The following is an 18,484-nucleotide window of genomic DNA, read 5'->3' on the forward strand; positions in this document are numbered from 1 at the left end:
AGGAGAGAATATTGTCCTGGCTTCCAAAGCATTGCGCATTCACAGCTCCTACCAGGTAATTTGCCATTCATTTAATCTATGAGACTTGACAGGATAGAGCAGGATAGCTATACTCACTGCTAGTTTTCGAACATTCACACTCAGATCTGTTTGATCTTTGAAGTTGCTTGTCTGGACCTTACTCAAAGCCTCTTCTTTCTCAGTTAACCAAGCTTTCAATAAGCACTGCAGATCATGAGAAAAACAGCACAAGAAAATACCAAGTTTGTCAAACAACTATCGACAATTCCTTAAGATCTTTGCATTCAAAGCACAGTTCTGTAGTCTTTATATGCAGGAATTTCAGTTGGCACTAACAAAAATAGTACATAAAGGGACAAAAAATATCAGATCAGAGAACTAAGTAATACTTTCTAACAAAACAATTTCAGCAAAACCATTTACCAATATATCAGAAGCGCACCCCCCCCAAAGTTATTTATAGTAACCAGATATCCACCATAAAGCTGACATAGGACTTATAATTTATATTAGAATTAAATATATCAAAACAGTATGTACGCTTTCTTTCATTCTCCACCCTTCTTCCTCTGCGATTCAAAACCAGCCATTACAAACATTTTCTCTCAGAAGCTACACCACTGATAATTCAGAGGGCTCTTTTAGTCCAGGCAGTCAGTCACTCATATTAATTAGCCACCTTCCTATTTACTGTACCTACTTCCAATTGCGAAATAACTTCAGGAAATACTGTCTCATTAACTGCTGAAAGCTGGAGTCGTCTGCTCTGGATAGTACTAACTCAGGGATCTTGAACTTTTTCCACTTTTTTCTAGGAAACCTGACCTGGGTCTCACTTCTCTTCAGTCACACAGCACTCCTATGGAAACTCCAGCAATAACTGGCATCAAGTATCAGGAAGGATTTTATACATTTTATATTATGTTGCAACATATTACTGCTGCTACACAGCCATCTCCATAGACTAGAATACCCAGCTCTCTATCAAGCTCAGTTGCATAGCCGCTGGCACACTGCTACTCCCCTGTCTTTGGAAAAAAAAAGAAAAAAAAGATACAGCAAGGCAGACCTTTTTGTTCTTTGAACAACACACTTTACAACAGCCACTAGGCTCCTCAGTCTAGCTGTATATTTCTGGCATTGTCCCAGAACTGACTACAGCAACTTTTGGGCCAAAGGGTTAAGGCAGTTTACACTGCCAATGTAAACCAATATGCAAAATGTACAGACAGCAAATATGATGGTGGTGGAAATGCTGTAAGGCTGTGAGAAACAAAATTATAACACCACATACTCTCTGGAAAAATCACACTGGCATCCCAGCCAACATATTTTATGCATAAGGGGAGCTTAAAAACCTTCCAATGTATTCAATTAATTTCTGCTAAATCAGCAGTCAAAGATAACTCTCCCTAGAAAACTGAAACATAATTATCACAGTGTTAAGAAATATCTGGCACTGATTGAGGAATTTGTTTCCTGAGTGGTAAAGAATTGTGTTGACTTGGCAACGTGGTTTCCAAAAATTTTCTAGGCAGCCACAAAAAGGCTGATGCATCACTGTTGCTCATCTCTCCATCTGGTTGGGCAAAATGGAAAATGATAGTACCTAAATGTTTTAGTTCCTTTTGTGTTAACACAGTGTTTGTATTAAAGTTTTTCATTAGCTTCAAACTGTAATTTTTGTAGGTCACTTGATTCTTGAGGACAGAGAACTGTAATTCAAGCAAGTTAATCATAAATGCATTGTTCAGAGTTGAACAACGAATGCAAACATAGGCTGATCTAAACCACCTAAAATAAACTTTTTTTCCTCATTACTTGCTATCTGACATTCTACATTAAATAAACACCAATTAATTTTTTCACTTTTACAGAGCAACATAAACTACATACAAATTTTAAAAAGCTGAACGCAAAGCAACTCCAACAGAAGATGACGCTCTTAACAGTACTGTAATAGTCAATGAGTGGTCACTTTTCCTCAGACAAATATAAGAGTGGAAGAGGACAGAAACACGTTCACATGGGGTCATCGAAAGAGAGTACTTGAAGTCCGTACCTTGACATACAGAGCGAGGATTTTTGAGGAATCCTTATTTCTCAACTCAGAGGCTTATCTTGCCCAAGAGTTGCCAGAAAATGTTAGCACACAATTTTCTGTACGTACATACACATATGCCAATGCAGTATTTTAAAGAAATATGTCTACATAAATACTTGGCATTGGATAAACCAGAATCTGAACTTTGGGTCCATATTAACCACAAGGTCACATGAGCTGCAAATTCAGCTTATCAATATACTGCAAATAGATATGGGAGAGGTCAGGGAGAAACATATATGCAACCCCAAAAAATGCAGACAAAACATCCCTGTCAAAGAAACCAAGCTGTAACTGATAGCAACAGCTATATCAGCACTGTTCTACTTCTTTCAGATGTCTAAACAATCTGTGTGTACTGCAGAGTTCAAACAATAGCTTACAGAGATAAATACCATAATTTAAGAAAACAAAACAATTTAAGTAAAACCTTCAAAGGAAAAGCCATCAAATATTTTAAGCTGAGACCCAAAACAAGCTCTAGCACTAGGCATGCAAACCTAAGACATGTACTTGTGTTACCATATTTTTTATGCCATCAGTTAATTTGTGTTTGAGCAATGTATTTAACATAAGTAAAATGCGTGATATCAAAGCAAGAAAAAGCTCACAGTGCCATCTTCTTCACAATTCAACTGTTTGCCTAAACTCAGCAAAATGAGACAAGCTGCATGCTTTGCTATATTGAGCAAATGGTTTATGTTACTGATTTTGAAAAGAGTATCTATTGATTAGTTGATTGCACAATTGTGTACGTGTATCCATGTTGGAAGCACATATACCTTAATTAGGAAAATTTCTGTAATTACCAAACCACCAAATACTTAGTGATTCATTGTCATTTTACTATCATGGATATTCCCACTTCTTGGCCATTTTGGAAGCTACCTTGGAAATTATTCTTATAAGGAGTTATGAATTTTCTTACTTAAACTTCAGAAAAGACCTCTCTTGTGCTGCACAGCTACTCTACTCCTCAAGAAATGCTGGGAACTGAAACAATAACAAACTCTAGTTTTTCAAGGCTTTTTTCTGAGAGCTGTTAAACTCTACTAAGGGGTTTGGGTTTTTTTTGTTTGGTTGTCTTTTCCCCTCCACAAATCAACCAGTTACTCTGGGTAACTGAAGAGCTACTAACCTGCTCTTCCAGCAGCTCCTGCCATAAAAGCTGAATTTCTTGCAACTTGACCCGTCGTTCCTCAGTCCAACGACAAACTGCTGTCCACCGCTCGCCAAGCCTCTACAAAAGCAGGAAATCCTCATGAACATTCATGAGCCTCACAAGGAAACTCAAAAATCAGATATTCAAAAGCATAATTTCTACTTCACAGTAACCTCTTTGTACACTACAGCTACCTCCTTGCCCGTAATCGCCATTGTTGTATTGCACAAAGCTGGAGGTTAAAACTTTCAAGAGCATTCACCTATGGCCTTATCTCTGCTCTTGCTGAAGTCAGTGAGCTATCTGATTGACTTCAAAAGGAGCGAACAAATTAGCATGAATTCTGTTTCAATAAATTCTGTTTCACACTCCCTATACTTCAGGTTACAGTCTAACTCCTGACAAAAACAGGAAAATACTTCACACGATATACCCTAGATAAATTGTGCTTGTGTCTTTAAATATTTTTCCCATCAGATTTTAGCTTCCTAATGAAAATTACTTATGTGAGATAAGAGTTGCACTGTGCATCTTCCCATTTTAATGAAACTGCTGCAAGGATACACTACAAAAGTGCCTAAGTCACTGGGCGTGCGAGCAGCTTGACTCATCAGGAATTGAGCTGGAAAGTCACCAAAGCACTTTTGCAGGTTTTACCCTGAGCAAATTTAATAATTGTTTACATTAATATTACTTCTAAAAAAAATATGACTTTAAATTACTTTCTAGGATACTTTGTCTTTAAACACAAAAATACTGATTAGCAATTATGTGCAAAGGTTTTAAGTGCCTGCTACTACAGTTAAAAAAAGAGGGCTCTAACATTTTACCTGCAATTGTTCCTCCAAAATAGCTGTTGCACTTTCCCCACTGCTTTCATCAACAATGACAACCATGTGTGTTAGGGAGTTTACCTTCACCTGTTCTGTCTCTAGGTCATTCTGCAGGCTCTAGAAGAACAAATCAGAGGTTACCAACTTTGAATACATCTACTAATCTGCTATTTTGGCACCACTGGGAATCACTGCACAGTTCAAATAAATGTAAGCAAAAGACTTCTAGAAATGAACCCAAAACTATTCTGTTAAAATGTTGGAAAACACGAAGGAGTGCTTCAAGCTGTATGCACCATACTTGACTAGGAGAATATCACAACTGCATTGACTTTCTATATGTCTACTGTTATAGGTAAGAGAGCTTAAGTGTTCCTATAAAAAGCTATTATTGTTAATAAGCAAGTATCACAGGGCATGCCAAATGGAAAAATCACTAAGAACATTTGTCTTTTAATAGTTGACAATATAATTCTCATAAGCATCAACAGTGCTATAATTGATCATGATGTTCAAAGACAATAGTCAAAAACTGCAGAAAGCATACAGTTCCAATTAGTTTGAAATAATCTGTAGATTTAAGTATTCATACAACTTCTAGAAGAACAGATTCCATGGTTAAGGCCTACCTCCGAAATCTCTGCAAGATCAATATGCCTTTACAGTACTCTAAGTAACACTCTTCATCCCAGAATATCCTAAGCTACTCTGTGAACAACATGCCTCAAACTCCCCAGACTTTGAAGACAGAGGAGAGAATGCAAATGTGGGACAGGAAATTACACAGACTAAAAATACTCCGCAGTTCTTGCCCTGTGAGGTATGTCCCATGCTGGGGAGAAGGTCAAACCTCAGCACTGAGTATGAAAACCAAAGCTGCAACCATGACAAGTATCAAAAGGCCATCTTTCTCCTTCAAAAAAAAAAAAAAAAACCCCAAACATTGCAGGCTAGAAAGGCTAGACTCCCATCCAGAAACTTAACTGAGAGACAAACCACTTCCAAAACATGCACATCAGAGAGCAGTGTCTATGGACCCCCTTAGGATGCGATCCCTGTAAAAGCAGGGACTGGAATCAGTGACTTGGGAGGCCCCTCCTGCTAGTTTTACCTCCCACATTATTTTAATCCGCAACTCTCAAGCATGCTTTAGCAATGCCTCCCAGTCATTAAAAAGCAAGTTTGTCCACAGTACATTTCATACTGTCCCTCACACCAACAATTCCCCTGGAGAGGTCTCATTTCCTGCATGAAGTGAGGGTAACAATTTCCCCTATAGGTTTCTCTTCCCACATGAAGCGAAGATAACAGTTTCTGCTGTAGTCATCAGTGCTCAACTGTTCAGTTAAGAAAGCACTTCCAGAAACTTCTAATTCCTTTCTACCCCATCATCATCCTTTTCCAAACATCAAAGGCAGCCCCTCAGCATACAGCCATATATGACTTCTGACACAATCAAGTTTCTCAGCTAAGGAACCCACCAACGTACACATCTTCCAAATACTTCTTCCATATGTATTACATAACAGACAAAAAGGTTTACTTTATGTTCTTCCAGCTGTTTTTGAAGGGACTCCAAATCTTCCGCTAAGAGCTGAGATTCCATCTTCTGAATGCGTTCTTCTGTGACAGTCAGCCAGTCGGACAGCTGCTGCAACTGCTGCTTCTGGAGCTCCATCAGCATGTCATGCAGGCTGCAGGGGGAAGCACAGGCAGCGTTATTTCAGAAACAGTTGTCCCAAGGAAAGAGACTAAATTCTAGCTCCTACAGGAAAGAAGCAAGGCCATTCATAAACCAGTTAGCTTTATGCTGAAAATTTTATTTGATGATAGCTAAGGAACACAGTTAAGTATCCTTGTTTCTTCCTCAACGAAATAAGTTAGTGAATTATGCAATTTATATCAGGGATTGTTTCTTGCAACAGGGATTTGCTGCTAATAGAGCCTCTGCTGAGAGTTGCAACAAAATGCTGTTTCTTCCTTGATGTGCAGCTCTTAGCTTGATAACCCACAGGCAGGAAAAAATTCTTCTAAGTGCTTTTATTTGTGTAAACAAACATAGCTATCCACATCTACTGTATGCTTTACTGAGGAACTTAAACTACTGAAACAACATTAAAAACACATTTATGTAACTACTGCATGTAGATACTATATATTTAGTCTGGCACATTTATGTAACATAACAGTGACAAAATACTTTTATATAAAGCATCAAAAAAACCCCAGTTATATTAATTTCTTTTGTTTCACCTTGGAAAGTATGAAGAAGGTGGATTTCATGTCACAAACTGAAGAGTTAATTCTGGAAAAAAAAAATCTTCCAAATGGATGCAAACCAACTCCTCCGAGATGCAGTAAGCACCAGAGGTTGGACCCGCAGCTCTATGAGAGGTTGTGTGGCATGACTCACCGGGACTGCCTGTCCATGCTCTCCACCCTGAGCTCCTCCCAGCGGGAGTTCAGCAGCAGCATTTGCTCCTGGATCTCAAACTCCTCTTCGGGTGACAGATTTCCCTGGGCCACCAGTTGGTTTCCAGCCTGCAGAACGCTGCCCACGCTGCTCTGGTGCGCAGTCAGTTCCATCATAAAACCCTGGAAATGGTACAACCAGCCACGTCACTGTGATCTGTGAGCTCCTACAGGAGTTTATGAATTTGCAAATGTCCTAGTAGATGGCCGTGTTTGAAACAGTACTGCGGAATGAGCTGGCACCATCAAACACACAGGCACAGCAGACCTGTTCCTCTCTATGACAGAAGATTCTCCATGAGCTACAAAAATTCTGAAGCCAGTAAAATAAAGCTAACTGAGGGGGAAAAAAAGCTGACCACCTCAGAGAAAAAGCTGTTTGTAAGAAGATAGCCTTTGAACAAATGCACCAAGAAAAAAAACCAGAAGCTTACCTATGGCCAACAGCACATAAAACAAGATCTGAAATGTACTGTAGGAAAGCAAATAGAACTCTATGAGCTAATAACATTAAAAATTCACATATTTACTATAAATCCAGAACACCTCTTCCTTTGGTTCATGGCTTTAAAACTGTAGCACAAGGAAAAAAATTCATATTGATCAGCATTCAGATTTTAAATTCAATTGTATACAGTAAGCTGACACAGAAGAAAACTAAAGCATCTAACATGATACTTGAAACTTTTAGCGACATTAGAACATTTGTTCAGACTGGGAACAGAACCAAAACAAAATAATTTGGAAACAACAATAATTTGGAAACAACAACACATGCTTCTGAAATAAACTATGCTAATCATGACAGGGAAACCACTGAATTAAATTGACATGATTATCAGTTTCAGCATTGCCCCCATTTAACAGCAAGTGACATAAGGCTGACCAGGCTTTTTAGTAGTTGGCAACAGAGAAGCACGAATCAGCCTGGATCAGACTGTCTTTGTATTATAGACACCACTGAGCCAGCCACCGAAAGCCGATTAAAAAAAATACATTAGTTTCAAAGCATTTTCCACTGTAAGATCTCCTAAAAAGATCTATTTCACCTTCAAGAAGCTATTATTTGTCAACAATAACAACAACAAAAAAAACCACAAAACCCACATCCCATTCAGTTAGAGGTGCTTTTAATTTAGAAAAAGCAAGACAAAAGAAACAGAATGGCAGGTTTTATATAAGGACTAGGAAATGGAAGTTCTGCAGCTCACACACACACACAAACACCAGCAAATGAATTTTCAAGAGAAGCTTACTTCATGGGTGGAAAATTGCTCTTTGACTTCCTCAACATCACCAGATATTTCCTCCTGTTCCCGAAATGTATCCTCAGCTGACAGCAACCATGTAAGAACTTCTTCCAGAGCAACTTGGTAGCTATCCAAGTCCATATCCACCTCTGTCACCGTGCTGGGAGTCTCTGCTCTAGAACTGCCCTGCTCCTCTTCAAGTGCTACAGCCTAGGCAGCCAAGAGAAAAGTGATGTCTTAGAAGTGCAAAGATGCCTTTCCAAATGATACTAAAAACAGAACAACTAAGATCCCTTTTAATCCTTCATAAAATGTTAAAAGTAATCATTGGGCACATTTTAATGAGAAGAGCCACAGTCGCCACTAATGAACTTTCTTTTTAAAATAAAGAACCTAGATAGGAAAGACAACTTTAATCTTGCTCATTTAACAGTGGATCTCACACACAAACAAAAACCTATCACTACCACAAGTCCCATGGCAAACTCAGTTAAAGATTTTGGGCTACCCTCTCCAGCTTGCCAAGACAAATGAGAAAGAGAAGCAGAAGAAAGCAGCATAACACAGATGGAACTTTATACCTCAACACACAGGATTTTGTACATGAATCAGAAAAGAAAAAGGAAGATAGAATGACTGAAGTCAATGACAAAGAAGATGCTATGATTTTTCATATTTTCCCAATTGTGTTGCTCAAGATAGAAGGCAAGTTCCAGAGAGAACTGACAAGCCTGAAGATCAGCTAAAATTACAACTCAAGAAAAACCAGGCAGACTTTGATGACAAACACACCTGCTGCATGTTGAACTCTCCATCCTCACATTCCTGCTTGTATCTCCTTGGAAGGGTCTCCACCTCCCGGATGTCTTCCATAGTAACTTGCTTAGGAAGGACCTCAAACAAAGAGGTTAAATACATAATAATAGACTTTTTGTCTGGAAGCTGTACAGCAACATCTGCATCAAAAAGATAAAATATGGGGAAAAATAAATGAAGAAGCTGCTTTTCTAAATCGTTCCTTAGAATACAGTTAAGACTTTACATGTAAGTCTTACAGTTAAGACTACACAGGTTCTCCTGTTAAGTAGCCTTCAGTAAGCTTTAAGTTAAAGGGCCAGGTTAGACATACGTTGAAAGCGGTGTGAAGGAGAAAAAATTTAAAATAAAAAAAAGTCTACATTTGGAAGTGAATTCACATTAAAAGGCATGATCTTTTTGAAGTAAGAGCCCAAACCTGAAGTTACTAAAGAATAAAAACTGTTTGGGGAAAATTATTCTGGAGCATCTCCCAAGCAGAAATGTAGTTCAGGGACAGTATCCCACATAAACAAACATTTCCACTTGGGCTTTATCCCCACTCCTAGCACTGATCAGTTCATTTTCTTACTTTTCATGTGGAAAAAAAGAGTTTCACCGACTCAGGTTCACTTGTCTCTTGGTTTATGAGTGGTATTCATTCAGTTAACACTTTTTTTTTTTTTAAGGTGGTGCTTGAATCTATAAAGTTTGAGAGCTTGTCTTACAGAATGAATCTTTGGAGGCTCACTTCAAAGCAGAGCAACAGCTCAGAATTTTAAATAGGAGCCATAAAAGTTTCCTGGTAAGCATTCCTACATGGTAAGTACTCACAGCACTGGCAGCTACTGCTACTCAGTGTATATATAAAGAACAAAAGACCATGAGCTCTTAAGCTATCCCATTCTACATAATGCTCTACTTCATCTGAAAAGCACAGACCCTTGTGGTAGAACTCCTAAAATAAAACAAAGCCAGGGTACCAGCTTCACCTTCTGTATACTGTCTCTGAATGGTAAGTCCATCTGAACCTTAAAATTCAAGAAGCCAAAGCATACGCATGCACAGACATACCCTTATCCTACAAGTTACATTCTTTTATGCCCAAATTTAAGGGCTTGAAACAAAATATCACTGCACAAAACTGCTGGAATTTGTATTAATAGTAAATGTGAATGGAAGAAATTTATTTCGAGAGCTCAAAAAAAGCTTCTAGTCAAGCAAAATAACTATATCCCACCTTCAGGATCCAACAGTTTCTCAATTCCCAAGTGGTTCTTGGCTATGCTGAAAGCATGTTCCAGTCTCTCAACTGGGGACATCTTTATAACTTTATCCCAGCTGAAAAGCTCAGGTCTAAAAGTAAAGACAAAATGGGAAAGAAAGCAGTAAATTTTATTTGAAGAAAAAATTCCATACCATGCAGAATATGAAGTTAGATAGCTACCTTAATATCCATAAGTAATATAAACATATACATACAAAATAGAAACATAAGTGCATATACACAAATGCATAAATACAGATATGTGCTTGCTTTTTATTAGTGAGAACCTGGCAATCACAAATCAATTAACTGACTGCGTGTCCACAGCAACATCCACCTTCCATTCTATGTATTCTATACATATACTCATTGACTGCAACAGGAGATTAAATACTACTAACAAGAAAACAAATAAACTCTGTGTTTAAAATTTATTCCAGAACCAGTTTTGAAGAAAACTGTTTCTTTCACAGCATTACTGTTACTACATGCTTTCTGCATCAAGCTCTGCTGGGTAATCGAGAGCCACTCTGTTCCTGGAGAGCCTCATTCCAAAATTGTGATGTGGCTCAGTGACCACCCCAGACCATCACAGCCAGAAGCAGCAGCGGTCTCCACCCCTGCTCACTCACCCTGCCCCACAGCCTTTTTCCCTCATTAAAGAAAAAAAAACTACAAAAAAAACACCCCATCACAAGTGCTCATGACAGTCACAATGCAAATCAGACTAAGGAGCTGATCAATTTACAGTGCCAGCAGCCTTCACCTCACATTAGCATTAACCAAACCAAATCTCCAGTCCAGCTGGGCACCCAAAACATACCAGCAGGTCTCAAGGGGAAAAAGCAGAGCACGGAGCAGGAAGCGGGGTCAGCAAACAGGGCCCCCTCCTAATGGTATCTACACCAACAGGGCATGATCAGCCTAGTGCTGCAGCAGCACAGCTCTAAGACTGCAGAGCCATTAAAGTACTTTCCATTCCCCTGTAATAGTGGCTTCTCATTAAAACACTGCTATTGATTCTGTGCTTTATAGAACTTGGGGAAGAAGAGATGGGCTTGCCTTTAATTCTTTTAATAGTTAATTCAGTTGTAAATTGACCTGAAAGTATCCTTTTAACATTTGTTATTACACTTTGTGAAACAGGAAGGCCATAAGCCAGCAGCGTCTGAGAAGCAAAAAGCCAGAGGAAGGTGGGGTGAGCAGGGAACAGAGATACACAAAGATCCTCATAGAAGCTAGTGGAATACTGTACCTCCATGCGAGAAGCAACAAGGATCACCACATAGATTCACATAAAGCTTTAGCAGAGACTCTTACTTTGAAAAACACATTGCAATAAGTATATTGTATATGCACTGCCTACCCACTGCCATGATAACACAAATTTTAATAAAATGCAATCTAGGTATTTACCTATGAGCAAAAAAATTGTACCAAAGAGTAGAATTCAATTCAAAGAGGAACTAAGCTAATATTAGGAAATGAAAGAGACCAGCACAATAAAATGTTAACTGTCCTATTACCTCATATAATTTTATTAAGTACTGCAAGTGTTACTAGATATTATAGTTACTAGATATTGTAGCCAAGAGATAGCACTGCTAACAACTGTTGATAGATACATAAAGAGAAAAGTGAGCTACTAAACCTCTTAATGGGATCCACAAAAATTCTCCAATACTAAGTGTCATACTAAGCTAAATTAAAAAAGCAATATTGAAAATGCCCCTTAGGCAGGGAAGCACTACTGTCTGGGTAACCTAAATAGCTTTGTTGTCCTACCACTTCTGCAACCTGTGCCAATCCCCTTGCTCTTTGCAAGTGCCTTTTAAAGCTTCTCTTTCCAAGCTGACCTAAATTTAAGCCCAGCTCAAGATTTCTCAGAAGTGCAGGAAAATGGTGTTTCCCTGGCTAAAGGACTGGTGCCCAGGGACAGCAAAGCTGAATTCTGACATGCTGGCAGCTGCCAGGCTCCCAGGAAGAGGGAATAAAAGGCTCAGAGATCAGCAGAGCCAGGTAACTGAGAAATTTTAGGAAGCCAGAGGAAAGCACAGTTACTTAAAGTTTTCAGCAGGGGCTTTTGCTACTTAACAGTGCTCTGAAAAGGGCAGAGCTCACAGACTTCAGATCCCACAAAGCCCAAGCACACAGTCGTAATGCAGAGGGACAACAAACAGCCTGAAGCCAATTTTGCTACCCCTCTCCTTCTGCTTCCCTCAGGTCACCTAGGTCTCACTTGTGTCTAAAGCTGGCATTCTCTCCATGACAAAGCTTCACACGTTCAGCAGCAGAGCTACGCCACTACAGGCAATTACACCCGTATGAAACCCACCAGTAGAGCTCACACCACCCAGAGAAGGGACTTGGTAATACTTCTAATAAACTCCAGAGAGACCTCTGCTAGTATTGCTCTGCCTTTGCCGAACAGTCCTTCCAAACTTTCAGGAGCCCTCAGCGTGGTGCAGGCACTCCCCATGCATCCATGCAGGCTGAACACAAGCCAGCTCTGGTCTACAAGGCATGTCAGAGCAGACCCATCCTGAAGCCAGAGAGCCTGTGACAAAGTCTGTTATTTCAGTCAGCACAGGCTGAATGGGCACTTAAGAGCAGAGAACAGCAGGCTCAAAGTGACCATACACTTTTGCGAACACTTCGTATCTGCTGCATATAAACATCCTGGGTGTTTGTAAAGCATTTGCCATGACAGATACCTGGTGGCCAGGAAGTCTGGTTAAATTCTAGATATTATCATGCTATTACCATGTTAAAACAGTTATTTATGGTTAAGAACAGTCAGCCCTTGCAAAACAATGAGCTGACTTCATTTGAAGTATGCTGGATTAGAATGGATTGCCCAGAAGCAGATCTCAAAGAAAATTAAAAAAAAAAAAGAAAAAGAAAAAACTGGTATGTAAGTTTCATAGGAGTCTGTAATGATTATTTCTTTAAAAAGAAAGAGTTCCCCAAAAATCAGAAAGAACACAGAAGATCTGTCCAAAGGAGTTTTAACAGCATTCCTTATAAAGTATAATGAACAAACTAATGAATACACTACAGACACCTGAAGTATTCTATTACCCTTTGATTCTTCTGCTCAACTTCTCCTGAAAGAACTGCATACATTGTCTTTCAAGCAACATACATTCAAAAACTACGAACAGCTACAGAACCTCTCTTATTCCTTCATTTTGAAGCTTCTGTATGTTTCTACTAAAATGATATGGCAAACTCTGACTGAAGAAATGTTTCTCTTTGCAGAGAAGGGAGGACAGGAGGAAGGAAGTACAGGGGAAGGAGGTGATCCCCCGTCCCCCCCTTGCAGAGACCCGTTCAGCATATTCGCTGTATAATGCATACTAAGTGGAATGTAAAGCCACTTCAATTAGCAAGTGTGTGTGCATGTGCAGGAACTGAGAGAGTCACACTGCTGCCTTGGCTCCATCCTTTGCAAGGCTCTGGCAATATCCCTCCACTGTTATCGTTACCACAACAAGAAAACCAAACACTGAATCACCGAAACAGGCTAGAAGCCGTCAAATGCTCTAGCATGAAGACATGGGAAAAAAGCTGCTTACTTCACTAGGTCTAAGATAAGCTGTTTGCTACTTACTTGTGTCTGTGGATGACAGCATTAAAGGCGAGTCCATCTGCCCAGCTTGTGGTGAAGTTCAGAACATTGACCTGACTGTAAGGTCTCGTGGACTGCCGAACCCAGCTCAGCAGGATCTTCTCACTGTTGGTCTGCTGCAAGTCTGACATGATGTTCTTCATGACATCCTTCACCTGCAAGACAGCAGCAACCTTACAGACACATTCTCTACTTTTCCTGCTTACAAAACCTTTGAACCAAGCTATTTCACAAATAGTCGAAGGGTCTTTCCCATGAAAAGCTATGAATAACTCTAACTCCTCACATGAAATTTGGGACTAGGAGTCTTCAGGCCTTCTTTCCACTCTACTGATTACAAGAACCAGTAATGCTTCATGTAATAATGACACATTACTCTCACATTATGATCCTCCCCCTCTCCTCAGTGCTGCCTACACTAAGCATGGGGTATAATATTTCTCACTGCTTTGTGCTGTGGTTCCACCAGTAAGCAAACCTCAAAAATACAGCTTGCACAGGTTTTCTGCAAGCAGAGGATATCTGCTAAGCCAACAAAAGTAGTTTGCTGCTTGGGTACTATGAATAAGCATCTGCCAAAGTCCCTCCAAGTGAATTCAATGATCCTCCCAGGTACCTGGATAAGCCAGGAGCAATTCAATCTATGAGACTGAGAAACAAACCTACAGAGCAACTTATAAGATGCAAGCCCAACAGAGCTACCTAGATAGTAAAAAAACACCTGCTAACAAGTGCATAAAAGTCTTGAGGTAGGAATATAAATACAATGCTTCAGCCTGAAAAGCCTCTCTGCAATTAACACCAGCAGGAACTGAACTGGGAGACTGAGTACAACTGAGCACATACAAGAATAGGTGTTGCAGGAGGCAGCCAATAGACAGAGCTCAGAAACCAAACACTGGCCTGCCTTTATTTACCAGCCCAAAATAGAGGCAGTATTTTCCGCTACCAAAACCCCAGGAAGGTTTGTGAGAATCCCAGCACACAATTCCTGGAAAGGAAGAGATCTCGCAGCAGCCTCTCACCTGCCAGTGCAAGATAATGCTCCACAGCAGCCCCAGCGTCAGCTTGTGATTTCCATCAACGATGTCAGTTCCTCCAATATTCACCAACTCCACCTGGAGAGGTGAGATCAACTCTATATTAAACACCGTTATCACAGCTTCAAGTCGCAACCCCACCCCATATTTGTGGCTGTCCAGCCACATGTTATCAAGTGCTCTGAAATAGAAAGTACTTAGAAAGAAAGAGAGAACCAGAGATGACAGAGTACTGTCTATCTGAATTTGTCATGACGACTGCTTAAACAACATGACAAAAGATGGCACCAAAGAAGATACTCTATTGGAAGAGTTTTATCCTCTCCAATATACAGATGCATACCAGCAGTCAAAACTGACCAACAGAAATGCAAACATGAAGGATCTGATATTTAAAAAAAAAAAAAAAAAAAGAGAAGTTAGGCAGTCCTGCTCCTAGACACACTCAGAGATATTACAGAATGATGAAAACTCTGTAATTAAGAGTAGGTTTGTCCTTTGCATGAACCAGCATCCAAATGGGACAAGTTTATACAAGGAGAACAAAAGCTCAAGGGAAAAATAAAATTTTCAAGTTTCCTATATGCATAGGACCCCATATAGACTCAGTGATTGTCTAACTGAGATCATTAAAAAGATAGAGACAGACAAGACGACTACTGTAGTAAGCAAGAGGGCAGGAGAGGCTACCCACTCCTGCATCAAGTATTCAGCCCTCAGAAGAAGCAAAGCTTAGACCATGCTACCAGATACTCACTTGGTGCTGCTTTAGAGTCTGAACTGAACCAGGGCATCAAATCTCCGTTCAGTCAACACAGAGAAAGCGGCACTAACTCTGAACCACCTTTTGGAGGGAACCAACAGCAGCGCACTGCATTAGTCACCACCACACCTATGGAAATTGGGCTAGGAACAGCTGCCTATGGCAGAGGAGACAAATACCTCCCCTGGGTGTATGTACACATATAGCAGATGCTGCAACACACTCCCACACAGGGCAGATGGTGGGGCTTCATTTTTGTAGATAACCTGAGCCAGGAGCATCCTCCAGCCCCAGGGGCAAGCCGCACAGTGCGTTTCACCTTGATGGGGAAGCTTTTTTTCTTGCTTTCTCACCCCTGCTCCAAAACAGTGTTATCCACAGTGCCTTCCAGAAACACCTCCCAGCTTACACTAACTCTGAGAACTGTATGCTTGGGATCACAACTGGTCATAGAGACAAAACCTGCACCAAGGAGCTGGCTAGCAATTAAACAATACAGACAACCACAAGACAGTAACGGAGCCCATGCTCTAGCTCTCAGTAGACATAACCTACAATGACAGAATAGACAAGAACAAAGTTTCATCTTGTTTCAGAGGATATTGCTGATATAGAAGAATATAATCGTATTCCATGAATATTTTTCCTCTTATCACACAAACACGAAGAGCTTCAATTCTGCAAAATGTACTTGTAACCTCATTGCTTTCAGATATCATCTTGACAATTTTCAGTTCCCCATACGTCTCTTGGTTAGGAGAATCAAATCAAAACTGTGTTGCGAGATTAACATGGAACCACAAATTACACTTCAAAGTACTAAGGAAGTTTGTGGATTTGTGGATTGTCCTCTCTCGATTTTTACAGCAGCTGGAACAGAATCTTACAGCAATACTCTTTGCAAATAGCAGGCATATATTTTAAGACAACTGTAAATTAAACAGGCAAAAACAGGCCAAAAGAATCACCAGTGCGGATCATTAAACAACGCACTGGAAAGCACTCTAGAACACAAGGAGCAGAAAGCAAGACTAAGGGTCAAGGGCACAAAAATGAAACATTTACATTGCAAGAACTTTTTTCACCTGTAATAGAAGAAAAACATTCCTGAGAATGGATAACAAAAAAAACCACTTCACATTTTCTGATCGCATGTCAATAATAATAATAATGCATTCCTCTTGCTATCTGCACCCTACATAAAAGAAAATACTTCACATGCCCATTTTTGTATTTTAATGATTCTGAACTAAACCAATGCTTTGCAGGATGCAGCCAGCAATCCCCTAGGATGGTGAGTGAACTACTGAGACTTAAGCAAAGATAACCAATAAAAGAAAGCTGACAGTAGACAGTCAGTCCTACAGACAGTAGACTGATATTGGCTATATGGAATGGTTTGCAGTGGATTTTTTTATTATTATTATTTTTAAAAACTTGGTCCACAAATCAAAAAAGTTGAAATTCATTACTTAGAACCATTCTGCTCATCAGATGGATGAGGTTCACAGGATCACTTGAACTCTACACCCTAGGCTTGCCTGACCCTTTCAATATATATTTAAACACTTTTATATATTATTTCACAAGTATGAATATTGTATAGCCCACAAATTCTCAGGCAACAGAACATAATGCTTCTCAGTGGATGCCTTTTCCCTTCATCTTAACACACGCACACTTTCTAACAAAGTTAAGCAGTAGGTATAAATCATGTACATGACCTTAACAACCTTCAGCTAACTAGCACCATCTGTTTACTTCTAGAAACCCAGATCCTGCCAGCTTAAGGAAGAACTAATTAATTATTGTAATTCAGTATTATTTCGTTTATCTTCATAAAATAAATTGATTTCAAGCTGGAAAGACTCATTACTTATCCTTAGAAAAAAGTTATTCAATATTTACAGTACCTCAAGGGGGGGGGAACCACACCACAAACAACCCACCACTAACTTTGGCTACTTCCTAGAAATATGACACTAGTCCACCAACACAGAGGGGAAATTGCAGTATTATACAGCATGTTCGTAACACTCTTCAATCAGCAGTTTACATAAATATGTCAGTGCCTTTTTGCATTAGAAGTACTTTATTGCCAGAATGTTCTAATTAAGTTATTTTAGTGCCCTGACATTCGCAAATAGAAATTCTAACTATAGAGAGTGCGCCTATCAGGAACTGTTCTTCAGGGGAAAAATAAAATCACTTTACTACAGCACTACTGGCTTCCAGGCAGTAAAAACATAAAAACAAAATAAAACAATTATTATTCTCATTTTTCTTAAACACAGATTGGGGTTTGTTTGTTTGTTCTTCTGATCAGTTACCAACGCTCCAAATTAGAAACACTCAGTACAGATTTGACACAGAGCTGACAGATGTCAATGGAAAGATCCTCCTGGATTTTGAGAGCAGGACACAAAGAGAGACACAAAACCTGTCGTATCCCGACAGATTTTTGCACAGGTTATGCATCATCACTGGAAATTAGGTTTTTATCCTGCCAGGTTCATGAGCTATGCATAGCAGAGCTTCAAGTCACCTTTGTTTTAGGAGCTGAACACATCTCAACAAAACACAGTTTAGTTAATACCATTATTAAGTTAGCATTTTAAGATTTCACAAAATTGCCAGACACTTCTATATCAGATAAGGAAAACAGAGAACAGTTTACCCATCTCACTGAATTCTCATTTTAGGTACCAAAAATCTTTATTCTCTGCATTTTGAACTCCTTTACACACAGGAATAAATTAAAGAGTCTATCAAAAAGTTGTGGAAAAACATGCTCACGTTGTTCTGATGCAAGACTTGCAGTACGCGGTTGACATTATTTAACGCATGTACTCTTGTGGAACCTCGTTCTTTAGGCTGAAAATAAAAAGTTACAATCTGTTCACATCAGAATTAACTTGACAGATCAGACAAAATAAATGATAGAGCAAACAGGAAATTTGTCTTAATTTTCTCCAGATAAAAAAAGAAAAATAAAAAAAATAAGTAGGAACAAAAGCCAAACAAGATCACCCACAATTTCAAAATGAAAACTGGTCAGAACATTATTCCTCAATTCAAGGCACAGGACAAGCCTTGGATTCAAAATGCATTTCAGTTCATCTTTAGTAAGTCCAGAATTTTTATTC

The 18,484-nt window shown here is 39.4% G+C and overlaps 1 protein-coding gene across 3 annotated transcripts in view; it reads right to left on the reverse strand.

Moving 5' to 3' along the window:
• UTRN (utrophin) overlaps window positions 1-18,484 on the reverse strand; it is a 393,293-nt gene that overhangs the window by 297,280 nt on the left and 77,529 nt on the right. For all 3 annotated transcript variants that reach the window (XM_072856186.1, XM_072856185.1, XM_072856184.1), the window contains 11 exons: window positions 18,135-18,212; window positions 14,561-14,653; window positions 13,518-13,690; window positions 9,878-9,993; window positions 8,635-8,798; window positions 7,849-8,052; window positions 6,534-6,715; window positions 5,664-5,814; window positions 4,118-4,237; window positions 3,264-3,365; window positions 118-225 (listed from right to left, as the gene is read on the reverse strand). In XM_072856186.1, coding sequence (XP_072712287.1) covers window positions 118-225; window positions 3,264-3,365; window positions 4,118-4,237; window positions 5,664-5,814; window positions 6,534-6,715; window positions 7,849-8,052; window positions 8,635-8,798; window positions 9,878-9,993; window positions 13,518-13,690; window positions 14,561-14,653; window positions 18,135-18,212 — 1,491 coding nt within the window. The remainder of the gene's footprint in view (window positions 1-117; window positions 226-3,263; window positions 3,366-4,117; window positions 4,238-5,663; window positions 5,815-6,533; window positions 6,716-7,848; window positions 8,053-8,634; window positions 8,799-9,877; window positions 9,994-13,517; window positions 13,691-14,560; window positions 14,654-18,134; window positions 18,213-18,484) is intronic.

The sequence above is a fragment of the Ciconia boyciana genome, chromosome 3 (assembly GCF_034638445.1).
Source record: "Ciconia boyciana chromosome 3, ASM3463844v1, whole genome shotgun sequence".
Lineage (NCBI taxonomy): Eukaryota > Metazoa > Chordata > Aves > Ciconiiformes > Ciconiidae > Ciconia > Ciconia boyciana.